Here is a 19,249-nt window from a genome sequence, read left to right on the forward strand (position 1 = left end):
GAAGAATTTGTTTTGTATTGCTGTTAGATGGAATGTTCTGTATATGTCTGTTAGGTTCATTTGATCTAGAGTGTTATTCATGTCCACTGTTTCCTTACTGATTTTCTTTCTGGAAAATCTATTCATCAATGGGGGTATTGAAATCCCCTACTATTATTGTATTGTTGTCTAGTTTTCCCTTCAGTTCTGTTAATATCTACCTTATATATTTCGATACTCCATTATGGGTTGCATATATGTTTACAGCTGTTATTCCTCTTGATGAATTGACCACTTTATCATTATATAGGGATCTTCTCTATTTCTTGTGACTGATATTGACTTGATAATCTATTTTGTCTGATATAAATATAATCATTCCTGCTTTCTTTAGGTTACCATTTGTGAAATATCTTTTCCCATCACTGCGTTTCAGTCAATGTGTGTCTTAAAAGTTAAGGTGAGTCTCTTATAGGCAGCATATTGCTGGATTCTGTTTTAAAATTTTTTCCAGTCTCTCTGTGTCTTTAATTAGGTAATTTATTCCATTTACATATAAAGTAATTATTGATAGGTAAGGACTTGCTATTGCTATTTTGTTCATTGTTTTCTAATTCCTTTATTCCTTTCCTCCTCTCTTGCTGTCTCCCTTTGTGATTTGTTGATTTTTTTTGTGTGTGTGCTGGTATTCCTTGATTTCTTTCTCTTTACCTTTTGTGTATCTAATAGAGATTTCTTCTTTATGGTTACTATGAGGTTTACCTGAAACATCTTTGTTATAATAGTCTATTTTAAGATGATAACAACTTAACTTCAATCCCATACAAAATCTCTACACTTTTACTTCTCCTCTACACCCACATTTTATGTTATTATGTTACACTTTACGTCTTTTTTTATATTGTGTATACATTAACAAATTATTGTAGTTATTTCAAATACTTTTGTCTTTTAACTTTTACACTAGAGTTAAAAATGCTTTGCACACCATCAATACAGTATTTGAGTATTCTGAATTTGACTATATATACCTTTACCAGTAAATTTTATACTTTCATATGTTTCTATACTGCTACTTAGCCTCCTTTCAACTTGAAAAATCCATCTAGCATTTCTTGTAAAGCAGGTCTAGAGTGATGGACTCCTTCAGCTTTTATTTGTCTCTCCTTCAGGTCTGGAAGACAGCTTTTTCAGACATGGTATTCTTGGTTGGTAGGTTTTTTTGTGTTTTTTTTTTTCTTTCAGCACTTTGAATATAACTTCCCATTGCCTTCTGTCCTGCAAGATTTATATGGAGAAATCTGGTAGTAGCCCATAGGTGGTCCCCTATATGTCACAAGTCTCTTTTACTGCTTTCAAAATTCTCTTTCTCTTTCATTTTTGACACCTTGATTATAATGTGTCTTGAGGTAATGTTCCTTGGGTTGATCTTACTTGGGATATTTGAGTTTCATGTATCTGGATGTCCATATACCTCCCAAGATTTGGGACATTTTCAACCATTATTTTTTTAAAAAGACTTTCTGCCCCCTTCTTTCCCATAATGCATATATTCATTATTTTGATGATATGCCATAAGTTCTGTATGCTTTATTTACTTTTTTACAATGTTTTTTCTTTTTTGTTCTCTTTCAAATGGCTTATCTTCAAGTTTGCTTGATTCTTTTTTCATCATGATCCAGTCTGTGTTGAGCTGTCTTGAATTTTTCAGTTCTGTCATTATAGTCTTCAGCTCTATGATTTTGATAGGTTTTTTTGTTTTATATTTTTGTGTGTGCATGTTTTCTATGGCTTCTATTTCTCTATTAAATGTCTCATTTTTTTCATGCATTGTTTCTGATTTTGTTTAGTTTTCTATCTGTATTCTCTTACATTTCATTGAGCTTCTTTAAGATGATTATTTTGAATAATTTGTCAGGAAATTTATACATCTCCATTTCTTTGGGGGTCAGTTACTGGTGCTTTATTTGTTTCCTTTGGTGGTGTCTGAATTTTTATGGTCCATGTACCCTTACATTGGTATCTGTACGTTTGAAGAAGCAAATACCTCTTCCAGGCCTGATAGACTGGCTTTGGCAAGTAAAGCACTCTGTCTCAGGTCCCTGGACTGATGATATTGCCTCCTGGATTGCAGTTGAGTGGAGTTGGAGCTGGGTCATGTGGTTCCTGCTGGATCTGCCATGGGGTTCACAGTTGGCAGCCCAGTTACCAGGAGTTTGGGCAGGTGTGGATTGCCTGGTCTCTTGGGCAGGTGTAAATTCTGTCTGGTTCCTGGGTTGACAAGATTGCCTCTAGAACCTTGGTCAATAAGCTGTCACTGGGACAAGGATCTTCTTCAGGACACTTAGATGATAGGCCTGTTACTAGCATGTGGATAAATGTGGCTCCTTCTGCGTCATTAGAAGAGCTCCCAACTGGTCACTGAAGAGAAGGGATCCCTGGGAAGACAGAGTTGGTTCCAGACCACAGATGAGAGGAACTGGAGCCAAGTCGCAGAGCTGCTTTAGAATCCAAAGTTGGGCCAAGATTGTTGGGCCTGCCTTTGGAAACATGAGAAGCATATCTCCTACTGGGTTCCTGACCTGGATTGCAATTGACCCTGCTCCTGGATTGCAATTGAAAGGAGATAGAACTCAGTCATAAATCCACTTTAAGGTACTGGTGAGACTGAGGTCAGTGGGCCTACCTCTGGAAGCATGGTTGGGTATGTCTCCTTGTGAGTCCTTGGGTAGACAGAAATATTCCTGGCCCATGGCTGAGAGGAGTTGAAGCCCAGTTGCAGGGCCATTTCAGGATATAAAGTCAAACTAAGGTTGGCAGTTTACCTCTGGGGATATAGATGGGCATGTCTCCTTCTGGGTCCCTTGGCAGATGGTGCTGGTGTAGGTCCAAAGCCAAATGGGCTGTAGCCAAGTCATGGGGACTGTTTCCAGGTCTGTACCACAACTGGTGAGTCTGCTACCTGGACGTGTGCCCACCTTCTCAAAATGACTTTCCTCAGTCTTGGGCTCCATTGGGGTTTCACAATCTTCTATCTGGATCTCACAGTACTCCCACAAAGGCACTTTTATCTGTGAATGGCTGCCACATTGTCATTGCTGAGTGGGGGATATGAGGGGACCTCTTAGTCCACCATCTTGTTGAAGTCCTCCTAGATTTTCTTACAGATTTGCTCTTGTTTGATTTTGTTTAATCCATGTTAAATTAGTACTTGTATCTTACTTAAGACAGAAGTGCAATTTTTTTTAACATAGTTTTTCCCCACTGTTTTGAACTACATTCACTGACATATTTTTTTTTTCATTTTTTTTTTTAACGTTTATTTATTTTTGAGACAGAGAGAGACAGAGCATGAACGGGGGAGGGGCAGAGAGAGGGAGACACAGAATCTGAAACAGGCTCCAGGCTCTGAGCTGTCAGCACAGAGCCCGACGCGGGGCTTGAACTCACTGACCATGAGATCATGACCTGAGCCGAAGTCGGTCGCTTAACCGACTGAGCCACCCAGGCGCCCCTCACTGACATATATTAAATTCCCACACATGCTGAGGTCAATTTCTGGATTCTCATTTCATTTCCACTGGTTTTATTTGCTTTTGTCTATTTCTAACCTAATCCTAATTTGATTTATTTATCATGACCTCCAATATCCCCTTAGGCAAGTACCTTTCTTTCACCCTCTTACTTTGCATATTTTTCTTGGCTGTCAATATTTAGTATATACTTTAAGATCAAGGTCTCAAGTGAAAGTGTATGTCTAGCTCAGCCTGAGTCACATGCACAGGGTAGGAAGTCAGCTTTGCAACTCCTTTCTATTTTTTTATTTTTATTTTTTAAATGTTTATTTATTTTTGAAGGAGAGAAAGAGTCAGAGCACGAGCAGGGAGGGGCAGAAAGAAAGGGAGACACAGAGTCTGAAGCAGGCTCCAGGCTCTGAACTGTCAGCACAGAGCCCAACACGGGACTCGAACTCACGAACTGAGATCATGACCTGAGCTGAAGTCAGACGTTCAGCCGACTGAGCCATCCAGGCACCCCTGCAACTCCTTTTTAAATCATCAAACACCTAAGATGTTATTTCTAAAACCCCTCTCATAATGAAGACCCTAATTGCTCCTGGGGTCTCAGACTCTCACAACAAAAACAGATCTGATTACTTCTCTTTCAAGAGATAGTAGAGTGGTTACTTTCTATGCCAAGAAGATAATTTACATTCCCGGGGTGAACAAAGGAACACCTCTTACTAGAGAAGCAGAAAAGAAAACACATATACACACATTTTTAATTGCTGCTATATCATATTAAGGAAGTTGGACTTTACCCAACTTGTAGGTATATAGTTAGCCATTTAAAAGTTTTAGGTGGGAGAATCACAAGATCAAGTTTGGCTGCAGCAAAGAAGATGAAATAGAAGGGGAAGAAACTAAAGACAGGAGGCCCAGTTAAGGTACTACTGCCAAAAAAAAAAAAAAAAGTAGTACTTCAGTAGTCCAGGCAAATATGACAAAGACTTTAAATAAAACAACCACCAGAGGCATAGAGAAAAAAGGACAGTTTTGAAACCATGTAGCAGGTAGAACTGATAGGATCAAGGATTGATTTGATGTCGAGTTAGATAAGAATCCAGAATAACTGCCTGATTTTTAGTGTAGGTGATAGCATTGACGGTGGTAAGCTAAATGACACAGAAATACAGAGGAGGAGTAGACTTGGGTGAAATGTAGATAATGAGCTTAGTTTGGAACATGTTGAATTTGAAGGTCTGTGAGACATTGAAGTGGTGATACTCAGCTGACATGAAGATTATACTGGGTTTGGAACTAAAGGGAGTACAAGATAAAATAAGTAGTTTTAGGAACCACCGGAATATATGTGGTAGTGAAAACCATGGAGGAAGAGAGCTAAGGATGGAACACTGAGGGATATCAACCTGTGCCAGAAGAAGAGGAACTGGAACCAGCCAGAGGTTCTGAGGATTAGCCATTTAAGAAGCAGAAAGTGGTAACATAGAAAGTAAGAGAGAAGAGGTGTAAGAAGGAGGAAGTGGTCAGTTGTGTTGAAGGCGGCAGAGAGGCCTCAGAGGTGTCCAGTGGATTGGGCAATCACTGAAGGGTGAACTTTGCTAGAGCAGTTTGAGTTGAGCAGGGTGAAAAGAAGTCACGTTCAAAATGTAGAACGAAGTCACAGAGTGAGGGGACGTGTCAGATGCCTCCCCTTTGTCCCTCCAGATCCATGCTCTACCCTCCACCACTCTGCTCTGTGTCCTAGATAAACAGCAACATCAACAGGATACCATTGAGTGACTCCATTGAGTTTGGCCAATAGTGAGCCCTGAGAGGAGATTGGAGGGAAGAAGGAGTGAGGCAGGTATATATAGTCTTCCAATTCCCTCCTTACGGAGTCTGCTGCATTCACTCAACCAAAGGTCACAATCCTCTCCAGCTTGGTTCAGGTGACCACCTTCTCCTGGCTTCTTTCAGGCCCTAGAGTGGTAATAGCTCTGCTTTGCTAGTCCTGGTGTTCTCTACCCACCCCACCCCCTTGTTTCCTCTACATCCTGCCCACATTTCTATAGTCTTTTATTAAGCCTTCCATGAATTATCTTAATTTGAGCACACTATCTGTGTCCTGCTGGAACCCCGAATAATGCAAGGAGGAACCCTGACTGGAAGGAGCAAACAGAAATATGTCAAGATAAGGAAGGTTTTGTCACGGGGCTTATTTTGTAAAGGTTGGAGAGGTTTGGCTATGTTGACAAGTTCATGAAGTTTCAACAGTGAGGCCTATTTCAGCGGTGTGATCTGATAGGAAGGAAGAAATGGGCAGAGAGCTCTCGCACTTGCTTCTGGAGTTGACGACATTATTGGTGGCCTCACCACTGTTTCTTAAGACTTTCTAGAACCTGTGTTTCCAGTTTGACCAAGACAGCCCATTTGCCAGGTTTGCCCATGGCTGTGCTGGCAAGTACTGGTCTGAGTAATGAGCTCATGGAAAAGTAGACACAGAGACTAAAGAAGAAGAAAGAACAAAGGTCAGGACCTTGCCAAACGCAGTGCACTAAGGCAGTCAGACGATAAAGTCATTGGTGTTTTTTTAAACTTTGCAAGGCTCTGTACGAACCAGCCTCCTCCTCTTGCCAATCTCCTCTGTTGCTCTCCTGTTGCTGCTTTCATTGTTCAGCTCTGCCTCACGGGCCTGCTCTCACTTTTCTCAAATAATAAGCCCTGTTCTGCCCTTGAGCCTGAATTCTGACCTTTCCACTCTCTGTGACCTGGCACTTTCCCCAGCTAACTCCTTCCCATCCTCAGGTCTCATCTTAAATGCCAATTCCTCAGCAGCCTGACCACCCAATCCAAACCAGTCCCCTTTGTTCCTCTTCTTCATGAGCCCTGGACTCCTCTTTCCTGTAGTTTTCAAATGTATTGAGGTGGAGAATTTTATTTGGGAAGTCTCCTAGATCTTCTGATAAACCTTTCATTTTTATTTGTTTTTACCTCTAAGTCTATAATTCATCTGGAATTTATTTTTGGTATATTGTCTATGGAGGGAGCCCCTTCCCAGTCTGTGCTTCTAAAGCATTCAGTTGGACACTCTTACAGCTCTTCCTTTCACTTACTCATCCACTAACAGTCTCTCAGTGGCTAATGACTTTGTACTAGGCCCTTTATTGTACACAAAGGACAAAAAGAGAATACCCTTATCCCAAAGGGTAAAATGAGAATGACAGAACTTCTGGGTGCTAGGCCAGAGAGGATCTCAGTATACTTGGGGAAGTAGACACATGAATGAAGAAATGACAGCATAACAAGGTAAATGCTTTAATGACAGGCAATGGTTATAATCTTATGGAATTCTGGCAAAGAATGTGTTTCTATTCATTTCAGTCTCTCAGGTTGTAGCACCGCATCTTACCCACTGAAACAACTTAGTAAATATTGTAACAATTAGCTTGAGTGTAAAAGCTTTTGCTTGTCTCCAAATTTCCAAACACACGTTCACTACTCATTGGACATATCCACCAGGTGTCTGATATGCATTTCCCATACAAGATGTCCTAAACAGAATTCTCTCCTCCATAGCCCAATCCTCCTTTACTCTTCCTCTCAGTTGTCTGGAGTAGAAGCTCAGAATCATTCTCAATACCACTCTCTCTTTAACCCTACATCCAACCCGTCACCATGTCCTGTCTATTTAGTACATAAATACTTAGGTCATGAATGACACTTTCACTTATCTCCACCATCTTGGGTCAAGCCTCATTATCACTTCCCTGAATTGGTCAAAAACAGGCTAACAGATCTCTCTGCCTTTTCTATCCTTTCTCTACAATCTTCTAACTGCCCCCACAGTCTTGTTTCTGAAAAACAAACCTGACATTCTCATTCTCTTGCTGAAAATCCTTTTGTGGCTCCCCAGTGTTCTGGGGATAAAGTTCAAAATTTTTAAGCATGTCCCAATGGAAACATCTCAATCTGGCTATAGGCAAATCTATCCCAAACAAGCAATCTAAAACGTGGAAAAAGTTATATACACAGAGTTGTTCATTGGGTACTATATTAGCTTTCTATTACTGCTCTAACAAATTACCACAAATTTGTGCCTTACCATATCACAGTAGAAAGATGAAAAGGTCCCTGGACTTTGTAACTCTAGATTTACCTTTGTGCAAATGAATAACTTTTGTCTGCTTAAGTCAAGGGACAGTGAGTTTTCTGTTATTTTTAGTCAAATACAACTGTTAACTGATAAAACTAGTTCTATAATTAAAATAAAGAAGAAAAAAATGGTTTGATTCCAAGTTATATTTCTCTAATTCCTCATAATCCATTCCATGAATAAACCAAGACCTCTGTTCTAAGTTCTGCTCATCCTCTTTCCTTTTTCCTAATGCCTTCTAATCCCTACCCTACTTCTTTCTTAGTCTAGCAAACTCCTACTCATCCTTCAAAGCCCAGCTCAAATGTTACACCTCCCACAAAGTCTTTCCCAAGCTTTCCCTCAAACAGATTCGGCATCATTTTTCCCATGGCATTTTGGCAATATTTCTATACACTTCAGACACTATATTGTATTTGTCTGGGGAGAATTTGATGACACATTTGATTGAAAGTAGGAAAAAAGTGGAAAAGCATAGGAAGTACTTCAGGGCAGAAAATCAGAATTCAGAATGAGGATCCCTCAGTCTCTTGTATCCTAAATCATGATCTATCATGACCAAAAGCAGTGTGATTGGAGCAGACCTGGTCCAAACTCAGAGTCACAGTGATGAGGGTCTGAATCGCAGCTCCACTTACCACTTGGTTGAATGTTGAGGAGGTGGGTCACTCCCATGCACCTTCCTCTGACATAGTTTCCTTCTCTGACAAAAAAGACTAGAAATACCTGCTTGGCTGGCTCACAGAATTGTTGTGAAGATCAAAAATATCAGACCTGGGGCGCCTGGGTGGTTCAGTCCGTTAAGCGTCCGACTTCGGCTCAAGTCATGATCTCGCGGTCCATGAGTTCGAGCCCCACGTCGGGCTCCGTGCTGACCGCTCAGAGCCTGGAGCCTGCTTCGGATTCTGTGTCTTCCTCTCTCTCTGACCCTCCCCCATTCATGTTCTGTCTCTCTCTGTCTCAAAAATAAATAAACGTTTAAAAAAAATTAAAAAAAAAAAAGGATCAGACCTGTGCATAAGATTTGCTATGACACCCAATACAAATGTGAATCATGCAACTTTATTATACGTAAGAGAAACTCAATAAATATTTGGTGAATTGAATGAGCAAATGAATGAGCCCAGTTTGCTGAACATCTTATTTAAGTCAAAGACTAAATGCAGGAGTATCTTCTTCTTTAGGGTTTATATAAAATATAACCACTGTATCACCATATATGACATTGTCATTATGAAGAAAGTTCTCTTACCCATGAAGCTGCTGATTCTTAGACTGCCTTTATATATGGAACAAAAATCTTTATTCCATCATTTGAGAAATGACTTGAAATGCACCAGTCCTGAGAAAGGTAACATAGCGACTTAAATTACACTGAAGAATACATGACTATTTTCCTTTCTTTTTTTTTAAAGCATGTTTTAATAGGGACTAAGGGGAGAATGAGCTTGTTTCGTTTTGTTTTCATTTTTAAAGAGTAATATAAGGTTCTGTGTTATCTGTACTACTAAAGGCCGCCTACCACCCTGGTGGGCTGCAAAAGGAATCCTTTTTTATTTCCTTCATCTTCCTACCCTTGAAATTTTGGACCTCCTGCTTAACAACTTTTCTTTTTTCTGCATCACTTAACTTGAAAGATATATTATATAATATTGATTTGAAATTAAAAATAAAAGGGGTGCAGGAGGTAGCTCAGTCAGGTAAGCATCCAACTTTGGCTCAGGTCATGATCTCATGGCTGGTGAGTTCCAGACCCGTGTTGGGCTCTGTGCTGACAGCTCAGAGCCTGGAGCCTGCTTCAGATTCTGTGTCTCCCTCTCTCTGACCCTCCCCCACTTGCAGTCTGTCTCTCTGTGTCTCTGTCTCTCTCTCAAAAATAAATAACCATTAAAAAAAAGAAATTAAAAATAAAAAGTAAACACAACATAACCACTAAACTTTATATGTATGTTTACATATATATGTGTGTATGTGTGTGTGTGTGTGTGTGTATATATATATATACATATACATATATATACACACACACACTATGTATATATACACACACACACACACACACACACACACACACACACATATATACATACACACACACATTATATATATATATATATACATATATATATATATATATATTTGCATGTGTGTATGTAAATCTGACTTGGGAAAATATTAGAGTAGATCACAGGGAATTTTATTGCTTTATTTCCATATACCAAATGCCCACTAATCTGCTCTTGCTATGATCAAAACAGTCATCACAAACACCATAATGAAAAAAACCCACATGAAGAATCGGTCTATGACTTTTGCAACTTTCTTCCACTCACTCCCCTTGGAATTGGTGGCCTTGTGGTCTTTGAGGCACTTGGCAATGTACTCGATATTCCTTGTCAACACTTTGTACCGTGCACAGTAACTGTCAGCATCCTGTGGGTTCTCACCCTGGCATCCCAAATCATTCTTTAAGAGCTTGTTTATTTCCTTCTTTCTGGGAAGGTCTTTGTTTCTGTCCATGTTCAGATTTGGCTCTGGAAGTTTGCCATAAACCTTTGTGAGGTGGGTTCGCTCCCTGTTGTGGCGGGGACTAAGGCAGCTCTCACCCACATCGTAGACACACAAGACCCTGGACATGTATTTCAGGATGACCACCCTGGCCCAGTGTGGCACTGGCCGGGCCTCGGCCCCACAGAAGTGGATATTCATCACCATAATGGTCAACGCCGTGGAGGCTGTGATCAAAGCCATTGTGGCTATGTAGTATTTGCCTGGAAAATAACCACAACTGAGTTAGCTTAAAATTGTCCTCATGCTTGCCCCCCTCCAAAAAAAAAGAAAGAAAGAAAAGAGAAGAAAGAAAAAGAAAAAAGAAACGAACACCTTTTCTAGGGAAGCTGTATACACTAATGGTTACTAGTATAAACTTCTGAAATCAAACTTTTTGGGTTCAAATGACAGCTCTATCACTTAGTAGACTTGTGGCCTAGAGCAAGCTATACCATTTTGCTATGCCTCAGCTTCCTTCTCTGTAAAATGAGCATAATAATTAGATATACAGGCATACGTGAGGCTTAATGGAGATGATATGTGTAAAGTTCTGAGGACTGTCTCTTGCACTGAGTTAGTTTTCTAAATGTTTGCTGAGATCATGATGTGAAAAAATGCCACTTTCAACAAACAACGATCTTGGCCAGCTCCCAGAATTGTCTTCAGACCTCTTTACTGTTGGGTAAGAAAGGAGGCACTATGCCACTGTTTGTCTTTAACATGTGATTGCATAAAGCAAATATTCATGAAAAAGGAAAGTTAAGGAAGGAATTAATAAAGGTGAAGGCACAAATTTATAAAATTTAGAACAACAACAACAAAAAAATAAAGCAAACCAAAGAAAAAGCTATTTGAAAAGAGGAATAAAATTGATAAACCTTTGATACAGCCACTCACAGAATACAGGCAGGGTGGTGGTGGGGAGAGAGAGAGAGAGAGAGAGAGAGAGAGAGAGAGAATATAAAAGAAGTAACAGGATAGAAATTTAGAATACAATAAAATAATATTATAAATAGCTGTACAATAATATATTTGAAAACCTAAATGAAATTTCTAGAAATACATAAGACATCAAATTTAGCATAAAAAAAAAGGAATAGGAAAGCTCCAGAGTTGGTTTTATAGATGAGTTTTACCAAACTTTTACAAGTTAGTGCATGTCTTATACAAGTCTTACCATGTCAAGTTGTTCCAGAAATAGAAAAAGAGAAAACTGCCTATCTCCTATTATGAAGTCAATTTAGCCTTGATTCCAAAAATAACAAGAAAGGAAATATTAAGGTCATTTTACTTACAGATGTATTTGAGAAAGTCCTATAAAAATTATTAGCTAACTAAATCTAATAGTATCTTAAAATGATAATTCACCATGATAAAGGAGGGTTTAACTCAACATCAGAAAACCTAATGCACTATATTAATGGGGTAAAGGAAAAAGCTCAGATGATAATCTTAACAGATGAAAACAATGTACTTGATAATTTCATCATCCACTCATTATTTGTTAAGAGCTCAAAGTAAACTCAGAATAAATGGGACCTGTCTTAATATGCTAAAGACTATGGGCCAGAAGCTTAGATCCAATACTACACTTCTTCAGAAAACTTAAACACATTTCTATAAGATTAGAAATGTATTTCATAGGTGCTGCAAATGACACATTGTAATAGTTAATAAACATGCTCAAGATCTGTGTGCACCTTTCCTAAAAAGGAATTATTTCCTAGAAAGGAATATTATCACAGACACAGAATAAGTAATGTTGCAAAATTTCTGAGACACATCCCAAGACTTCTCTCTTTAAAGCTTTAGTCAGCTTTCCGTTGAATGTCACTTGTAAAGAAGAAAGAGAGATCTGCCAATTGTTCTCGCCTCAAATAAGGTTGTGATTAGAGGTCATCACTGTCAATCATTTCTGTCTCAGGAGAGGTAATAGAAATGCCAATACACTTCTTCCTCTTTATTAGTGGTGTGGGGTGGGGCAGAGAGAACTCTCTGTGTTTATTTCTCAAAAAGGTGAGTGTGTGTGTATATGTGTGTGTGTGTGTGTGTGTGTGTGTGTCCGTGTGTACATGCATCTATGTTTTTTGCTCTCCAAACAGGGAAACCAACATAGCAATGTCTGAATATTGGGTAATATTGGATTCAGTAGAGGATAAAAGGGCAGTACAACATCCCTTTCATATTGGTCTCTAAGTCTCTAGGTGTCCTGAAATTTCTCCTAATTGTCTACTTTAAAGAACCAGAAATTAGGTCTAGCCTCTGATTCTGGGAAGCATCTATTACAACAGCAAGTCATTGAGACAGATGTGTTGGAACTGAGTAGGACCCTGGTGGCAGGGTGCAGGTAGGAAAGGTGTTAGGAGGGGCCTCAAAATGAGGTAAGGAAAAGAAGGGGAGGCAGGGATGGGTAGTCTCTTTCCACGTCTATCCTTAGAAGGACATTTTATTAGAGCAGAGTATTGAAAATGTGGCCTATCCTAGAATCACCTTAGATTCCCAACTCTTGCCCAAGATTGCTAAATCCAACTCTTTAGATGTAGGAATCTACATTTTAACAAGCTCTCCCATATCTACTATACCCAATAAAGGCTAAAGATTATTCTCTTAAGGGAAGATGATGGGCTTAAAAATAGTCAGCCATTTCTATCATGTTTCCAGTCTTTCCCAAGAAGAAATCCCTTGTGATGTGAAAAGATAATAATAGTCACTACTTACTGGATACTTACCATATGCCAGCTCCTACCCTAACCAATGACACAATGAGTAGCGATTACACAAAATTTTCAGGTGATGAAACAGAAACTAAAAGATGAAGTAACTTGCCTAAGATTGATCATTAAGAAATGAGTGGTGAGATCAGAGTTCAAATGCAGATTTCTTTAACTTCAAAATCATGGCCTTAACTTCTAAGTCAATGAAACAGAAAGTGCATCAAAATCACCCAGAGGCCTTGTTAAAACAGATTGCCAGGATTTGCTCCCAGAGTTTCTAATTCAGTAGTCTGGGTGGGCCCTGAGAATTTGCATTTTAAAATGATGCTGCACTGTGGGTCCAGGGACCATGCTTTGAGAAGCACTGCTCTAAACTATATTACCTCTCATTTCCCTTTTGTGTAAACCCGGAGGCCATAAGACTAGTTTTGGAAAACAGCCATATCTGTTTTCAAAGATGCCAACTGAAGACACTAAATGAAGTATGTGACAGCCTGTGTTGAATCTGAGGTTGACCTAACTGTTATGAGTATAAAGGAACAGGTACAATCCCAGTCACTACAAAGCTAGTCTCAAAGTGTGAGACACTTGAACTCACCTATCAGAGGTACATTTTCTGAGGCTGGCATGATCTCTGCCACCATGAGCTGAAATACAGTCATGGCCAACAGGATGGTCACTCCCAAGGAGACCTTTTCCCCAGAGGCTGCTGGGAGATAAAAACTCAAGGGAGCCAGAAAAGATATGAGGACGCATGGGATGAGGAGGTTGACAATATAGAATGAGGACCTCCTCTTCAGAAGGAGAGTGAATGTCACATCTGGGTAAGGCTCAGAGCAGCAGCCATAGGAGATCACATTCTTCACAGCAGGCATGCCATGGACCTCCCACTCCACATCTTCGATGAAGTCAGAGAGGTCTCCACTGTCTAGGGCATTGAATATGTCCACCTGGTTGCCATTGTAGGTCCAGGAACCAAAGGTCAGATTGCACTGCTGGTTATCAAAGGGGAAATAGGTGACATCCACTACACAGGAGCTTTTGGTGATGGCTGGTGCATCCCAGGTGATTAGCCCATCATACCGCAGAACCACGTTGGTGTTCACAGGCTCAGAAGATTCGTCATCAGCCCTGGAGACCAGAGGAGGAATATGAAAGCTGCTGGTCAAGAGAACTCATCAACTCCCTCACTCCAAATAGCTCACGGCCCTGTGGCCATCACTTCAGTGCCTCTGGCAATGGGTCACCATTCTCCCTGTCACCCTGGCTGAAGGTCAGAACCAATTCCAATTTGCCCCTCTCCTCCATCTCCTGTAACTACTCAGGGCCAACTTCTCCGGGATTCTTCCTTTAAAGCATCTCTGCTCTATGTCCTTTCCTCTTCATTTCCAAAGCCAGTTTCTTAGTCCAGGTATAATGATTCAAGCATCTAGACAAAAAGTAACCCTGTTGAGGCTGAATTCTAACAGGGAGGCCTGCTTACCTGATTTTATTGACCTTGGACACAAGAATATTAAAATAGCCTTTTGTTGCGATTGGAAGAGTTGTACATGTTTATCGTAGAACATTTGAAAAACGCAGACAAAAATTCATTTACCCATAACCTAAGAAATAATAATTTATTCTAGGTATATCTTCTTTTTGCTTTATCAACATTTATGCCTGGGTACAGAATTTCTATTTTCCTTTAGAGAGTGACTTTTTCTACCACCATTAGAAGGCAGATGAAATGTTCATCAAGGTGCCCCAGCCTCCTCTGGCCGAGGGCTAGATCCAACTGATTCACTCTCCCTGGAGTTTAGATCTTATGTAGAGGGACCCAAAGACCAAAAACAGTCGCCCTGGTGGTGCTTCCTAATAAAACAAACCAGCTCAGGAGTCCTTGCTTCCTCAAACTCTAGAGCAATCTCAGGGTGTCCTTTCTAAAAACTGGTCATTGATTTTTTCCCCCTTTATTTTTTAAAAATGTTTATTCATTTTTGAGAGAGAGACAGAGACAGAGACAGAGCACAAGTTGGGGAGGGGCAGAGAGAGAAGGAGACACAGAATCCCAAGCAGGGTCCAGGCTCTAAGCTGCCAGCCCAGAGCTTGACATGTGACTCGAACTCAGAAACCATGAGATCATGACCTGAGCCAAAGTCAGACACCGACTGAGCCAACCAGGTGCCCCTTTTCTTCCCCCTTTAATTCAATGAGCTGCACCATGCCCTTCCAACAAACCCCTTTTTTCACAAAGTAGTCAAAGTCAGTTTTCAATGCTCACAACCTTAACTGATACGTTTCTACTCATATTTAATGCGTATTTTCCAGTCTCCCTTATAATTTTTTCCCTGCAAAACATATTATGGTTAAATGTAATGTGAAAGGCATCCTGGATTGGATTCTGGAATAAAAAGCCCATTTGTGGAAAAACTGGTGAAATCCAATAAAGTCTGTAGTTTAATAACATTGTATTAGTTTTGACAAATGTACTGTTATATAAGATGTAACATCAGGGGAAGCTAGGTGAGGGGTATATAGGAACTCTGCACCATCTTTGCAACTTTTCTGGAAATCCAAAATTATCCTGAAATAAAAAAATTATTTTAGCATAAAAAGGATGATACAAAATTTAAAATGTGGTTATTCATTCATATTCTCCTGCAACATTATTTTCACGGCTGATAGTTTTCCTTTATATTCCATTATATAGAGATGCCATACTTATTTAACCCATCTGTTGATGCTCAACATTGTCAGTTTCCATGATTTGCATTTATAAACAATGCTGTAGTGAATGTCCCTGTAATTGAATCTTTGCATTTATCCACTGACTCTTTCCTTAGGTTAAATTGCTAGAAGAACATGTGCTGGATCAAAGAACTGGCATGTTTTAAAGTATTTTTTTCCACTTCTTAAAAATTGGGCACCACAACATTAATTGTAATGGTCTGAAGTGGACCAAATCAGACCATTATAGTTAACCTTGTGGTGCTCAAATTTTAATGATGGCCTTTAATGAGGGTTTAGAGAGGAGGATCTTTAGAATGGGTCTTTGTGAAGATAACAAGCTGAAGTCATTTGAAAATCCATGAACCTATCCTCTGTAACAATGAGAAATGTATATAGTTAGCTAAATGAGAAGTGAGAACTATGTGTGAACAGAGAATATCACTCACCCATCCTGCCTTCTTGGTATTGGAGGAGAGAATCTCAGGATCAGAGAGAATCTCTTTGGACATTTCCAAAACAAAAAGAAGCCCCCGCTTTCTTTCCAAGGCTAACTTCCTTTCCGATACTGTGATTCCTGTCCTCCCAGGTCTCCTTCAGGATTCTGCATCTCTTGGTTCTCCTTTTTTTTTTTTTTTTTTTTAATGTTTATTTATTTTTGAGAGACAGAGAGAGAGAGAGAGTGGAGGAGGGGCAGAGAGAGAGGGAGACACAGAATCCAAAGCAGGCCCCAGGCTGTGGGCTGTCAGCACAGAGCCTGACACAGGGCTTGAATCCATGACTGTGAGATCATGACCTGAGCCAAAGTCGGATGCTCAGTAGTCTGAGCCACTCAGGTGCCCCTCTCTTGGTTCTTCTTATTCTATATCATCTAAACCTTTCCCAATGCTGTTCCATGAAAGGGAGGGCCTACGCCGGCCGACTCCATCTTGTTCTGTGTCCTTCACCTTGACCGCGCCTCCTCCCCTTGAGTAACCTCCCACTCACCTGCCTAACAGGACTCCGACCCTTCCCCAGACCCTTCCACAGCCAATCGGCTGAGGCCACGGCCATTACCTCACCAACTGCCCCTAGGCCCCAATAAAACCTTTGTCCTTTTGAAACTCACTCTCTCTCCCCGGTATCTCACCGCTGCATCGGTGCAGGTAGGGGATTGAGCTCGAGCTAGCTCAAATAAAGGCTCTTTTGCTTTTGCATCAGACTCGGCTACCTAGTGGTCTTTGGGGATCACAAATTCTGGGCATAACATTCCATAGTCTCTCCTACCAGCTTTCCTTCCTCTCAGGCACTTCTCACTTCCCGCCTCTTTTTCTATACACTGGAAGTGATACATGTTGCTGTCACTTCCCCATCTTGCTTTTATTCTTACAGTTTGGCTTCTTCCCAATGTGTCCTCTTTCAAAGGTCATTCATGACGCAAACAGGCAAATATAAAGACGTATTCTAAATTCCTATCCTGTTCAATTCTTCCCAAACATTTCACACTGTAAGTTTCTAGACATCCTTAATTCCCTGTGGTTTCTATGCCACAACTCGCTCTCACATCTTTTTCCACCCTTTTAGCCATTTCTTCTATATGTCTTCTTTAAATGTCTTCAGTGAAGAGTTTCACCAGCTTTATCCACAGTCATTTTCTTTCCTTCCTTGAGTAGTTCTATAAGGGCTCAAAGGGCTTTTGGTATCTCTATCCCTGACCTTCTTTCCAGGTTTAAGAATTGCCTTTTCAGTCTCTTCATTGGTTGTCTCCATGTGGATGTTCCTTTGGCCCCCCAAACTGAATAGATCCCACACCAAACTCATCATTTTTTCCCTCAAACCTGTTCCTCTTCCCCTCCTTTACTTCTAAACTCATCTAACAAGTTTGCCATTTTCTCAACCACCTAGATGACTTAAGCAAGCCCTAATGCTAAATTCTAGACAAAGTCTGTCCATATATGATAAGGTACCCAATTCCTTACTAGGTCTAAAACAAGTGTTAACATGGCCCACTGAAACCCAACCATTAGGGTCACCTGGCTATCTCAGTTGGTGGAGCATGCGACGCTTGATCTCGGGGTTGTGAGTTTGAGCCTGACATTAGGTATAGAGATTACTTAAAAAAAAATTGGGAGGCACCTGAGTGGCTCAGTTGGTTGGGTGTCTGACTCTCGATTTTAGCTCAGATGATGATCTCATGGTTCATGAGTTCTAGCCCCCGCATCACATGGTCAGCGGGAGCCTGCTTGGGATTCTCTCTCTGCCTCTTTCTCTCTCTGCTCCTCCCCCACTCATGCATGCACTTTCTTTCCCTCTCTCAAAATAAACAAATAAACTTAAAAAAAAACAAAAATTAAAAAATCTTGAAAAAAAACCAAACCCAACCATTAGAACTCTCTCATGGGGCATCTGGGTGGCTCAGTCAGTTAAGCTTCAGAGCCTTGATTTTGGTTCAGGTCATGATCTCAATGTTGGTGACATCAGGCTCCCATGTCAGGCTTTGCACTGTCAGCCAGGAGCCTGCTTGGTATTCTCTCTATCCCTCTCTCTCTGCCCCTCCCCTGCTCTCTCTTGCATATCCTCTCTCTCTCTTTCTCTCTCTCAAAATAAATACATGAACTTTAAAAAAAAAAAGAAGAACTCTCATAATAAATGTACATTCAGAATTTCTATAATCCAGTCTTTACCCAGTGTAATGTCAGGAATCCTTGTAGCCTTTTGCACTAACCATTATATTGGCCAGTATCTGCTTGAATAACTATATTGCTAAAGAGCTCACTATCTTTTGGGAACATTCATTGCTCAAGTTATTCGTTATGATTATTTTTTAAACTGTTTATCTTCCTTTTAACTTTTAATAGTTCTTGGATTTTAGAGCAATTCTCTCTTTTCTTTACCTTATTTTCTCCTTGGTTGACTAACATAGCTATCAAGTCTTCCCAAGGACTTCTTGCTTCCAAACTAAGTATCAACAAATTCAACTGCTCCTCATATGAAGTAACTTCCAGACCAATAACCATCCTGAACACACCCTAACAAGTGTAGCCCTGTGGGTTCAGGCACCAGTGGTGAATCTAGATGTTAAGCATCTTCCTGCCCAATCTATATTTATCACAACTGATTGGATCACTACCATATACTCCTCTTTCCTCTCCCACCACCACTCAGAAAGCCTATTTTGTGGTCTACAAGGTTGTGTACTACCTTCTCAGAAATAATAAGAATATTATATCTGGGATCAGAAGAGTCTGCAGGTCCAGGGATTCAGCTGGAAGGGCCAGGGTCAGGAAAATGGCTATGACCAAGGTCCCTTCTTTGCCTGATCCTATAACTCTCTTCTAGTCTCATTTCAGCTGGGTATAGGAATGCAAATGGCATCCAACCATAACTACATTTAGAGTTTCCTCTAAGTAATAAAATTCTGACATTACTGAGAAGGAGAATGCAAAGCAGAATAAAGGATCTGAAACAGAACTATCTGGGACAGGAAGGCAGAGAAGACTGAAGAGTCAACCCAGAGGAATAGAAAAGAGTTGATTAATCAAAGTGGTGAAAAGATTCCCTGAAAGGGACAGGGAATAGAACTCAAACACCTCAAGGCCAATGATCTGGGGAGAAAGGGGGAGGGGAGAATGGGGATAGAATTTAGGAAAGCCACAGTAGGT

General features: G+C 40.3%; 1 protein-coding gene across 6 annotated transcripts in view; it reads right to left on the reverse strand.

The window, feature by feature from the left end:
• Nucleotides 1-8,577: 8,577 nt before the first annotated feature.
• The window catches only part of CHRNA9 (cholinergic receptor nicotinic alpha 9 subunit), a 39,925-nt gene continuing 29,253 nt past the window's right edge, over nt 8,578-19,249 (reverse strand). For 4 of the 6 annotated variants that reach the window (XM_042984659.1, XM_007098884.2, XM_042984660.1 and 1 more), the window contains exons 6-7: nt 13,498-14,030; nt 9,805-10,406 (exon numbers count right to left, since the gene is read on the reverse strand). In XM_042984659.1, the coding sequence (XP_042840593.1) occupies nt 9,865-10,406; nt 13,498-14,030 (1,075 nt within the window). In that variant the 3' untranslated portion in view covers nt 9,805-9,864. Of the gene's footprint in view, nt 8,591-8,742; nt 8,978-9,804; nt 10,407-13,497; nt 14,031-19,249 lie in introns of those variants that run through there. The other 2 variants (XR_006217039.1, XM_042984661.1) reach the window with 2 other exon arrangements.

This window comes from Panthera tigris, chromosome B1 (genome assembly GCF_018350195.1).
Source record: "Panthera tigris isolate Pti1 chromosome B1, P.tigris_Pti1_mat1.1, whole genome shotgun sequence".
In the NCBI taxonomy this organism is placed as follows: Eukaryota; Metazoa; Chordata; class Mammalia; order Carnivora; family Felidae; genus Panthera; species Panthera tigris.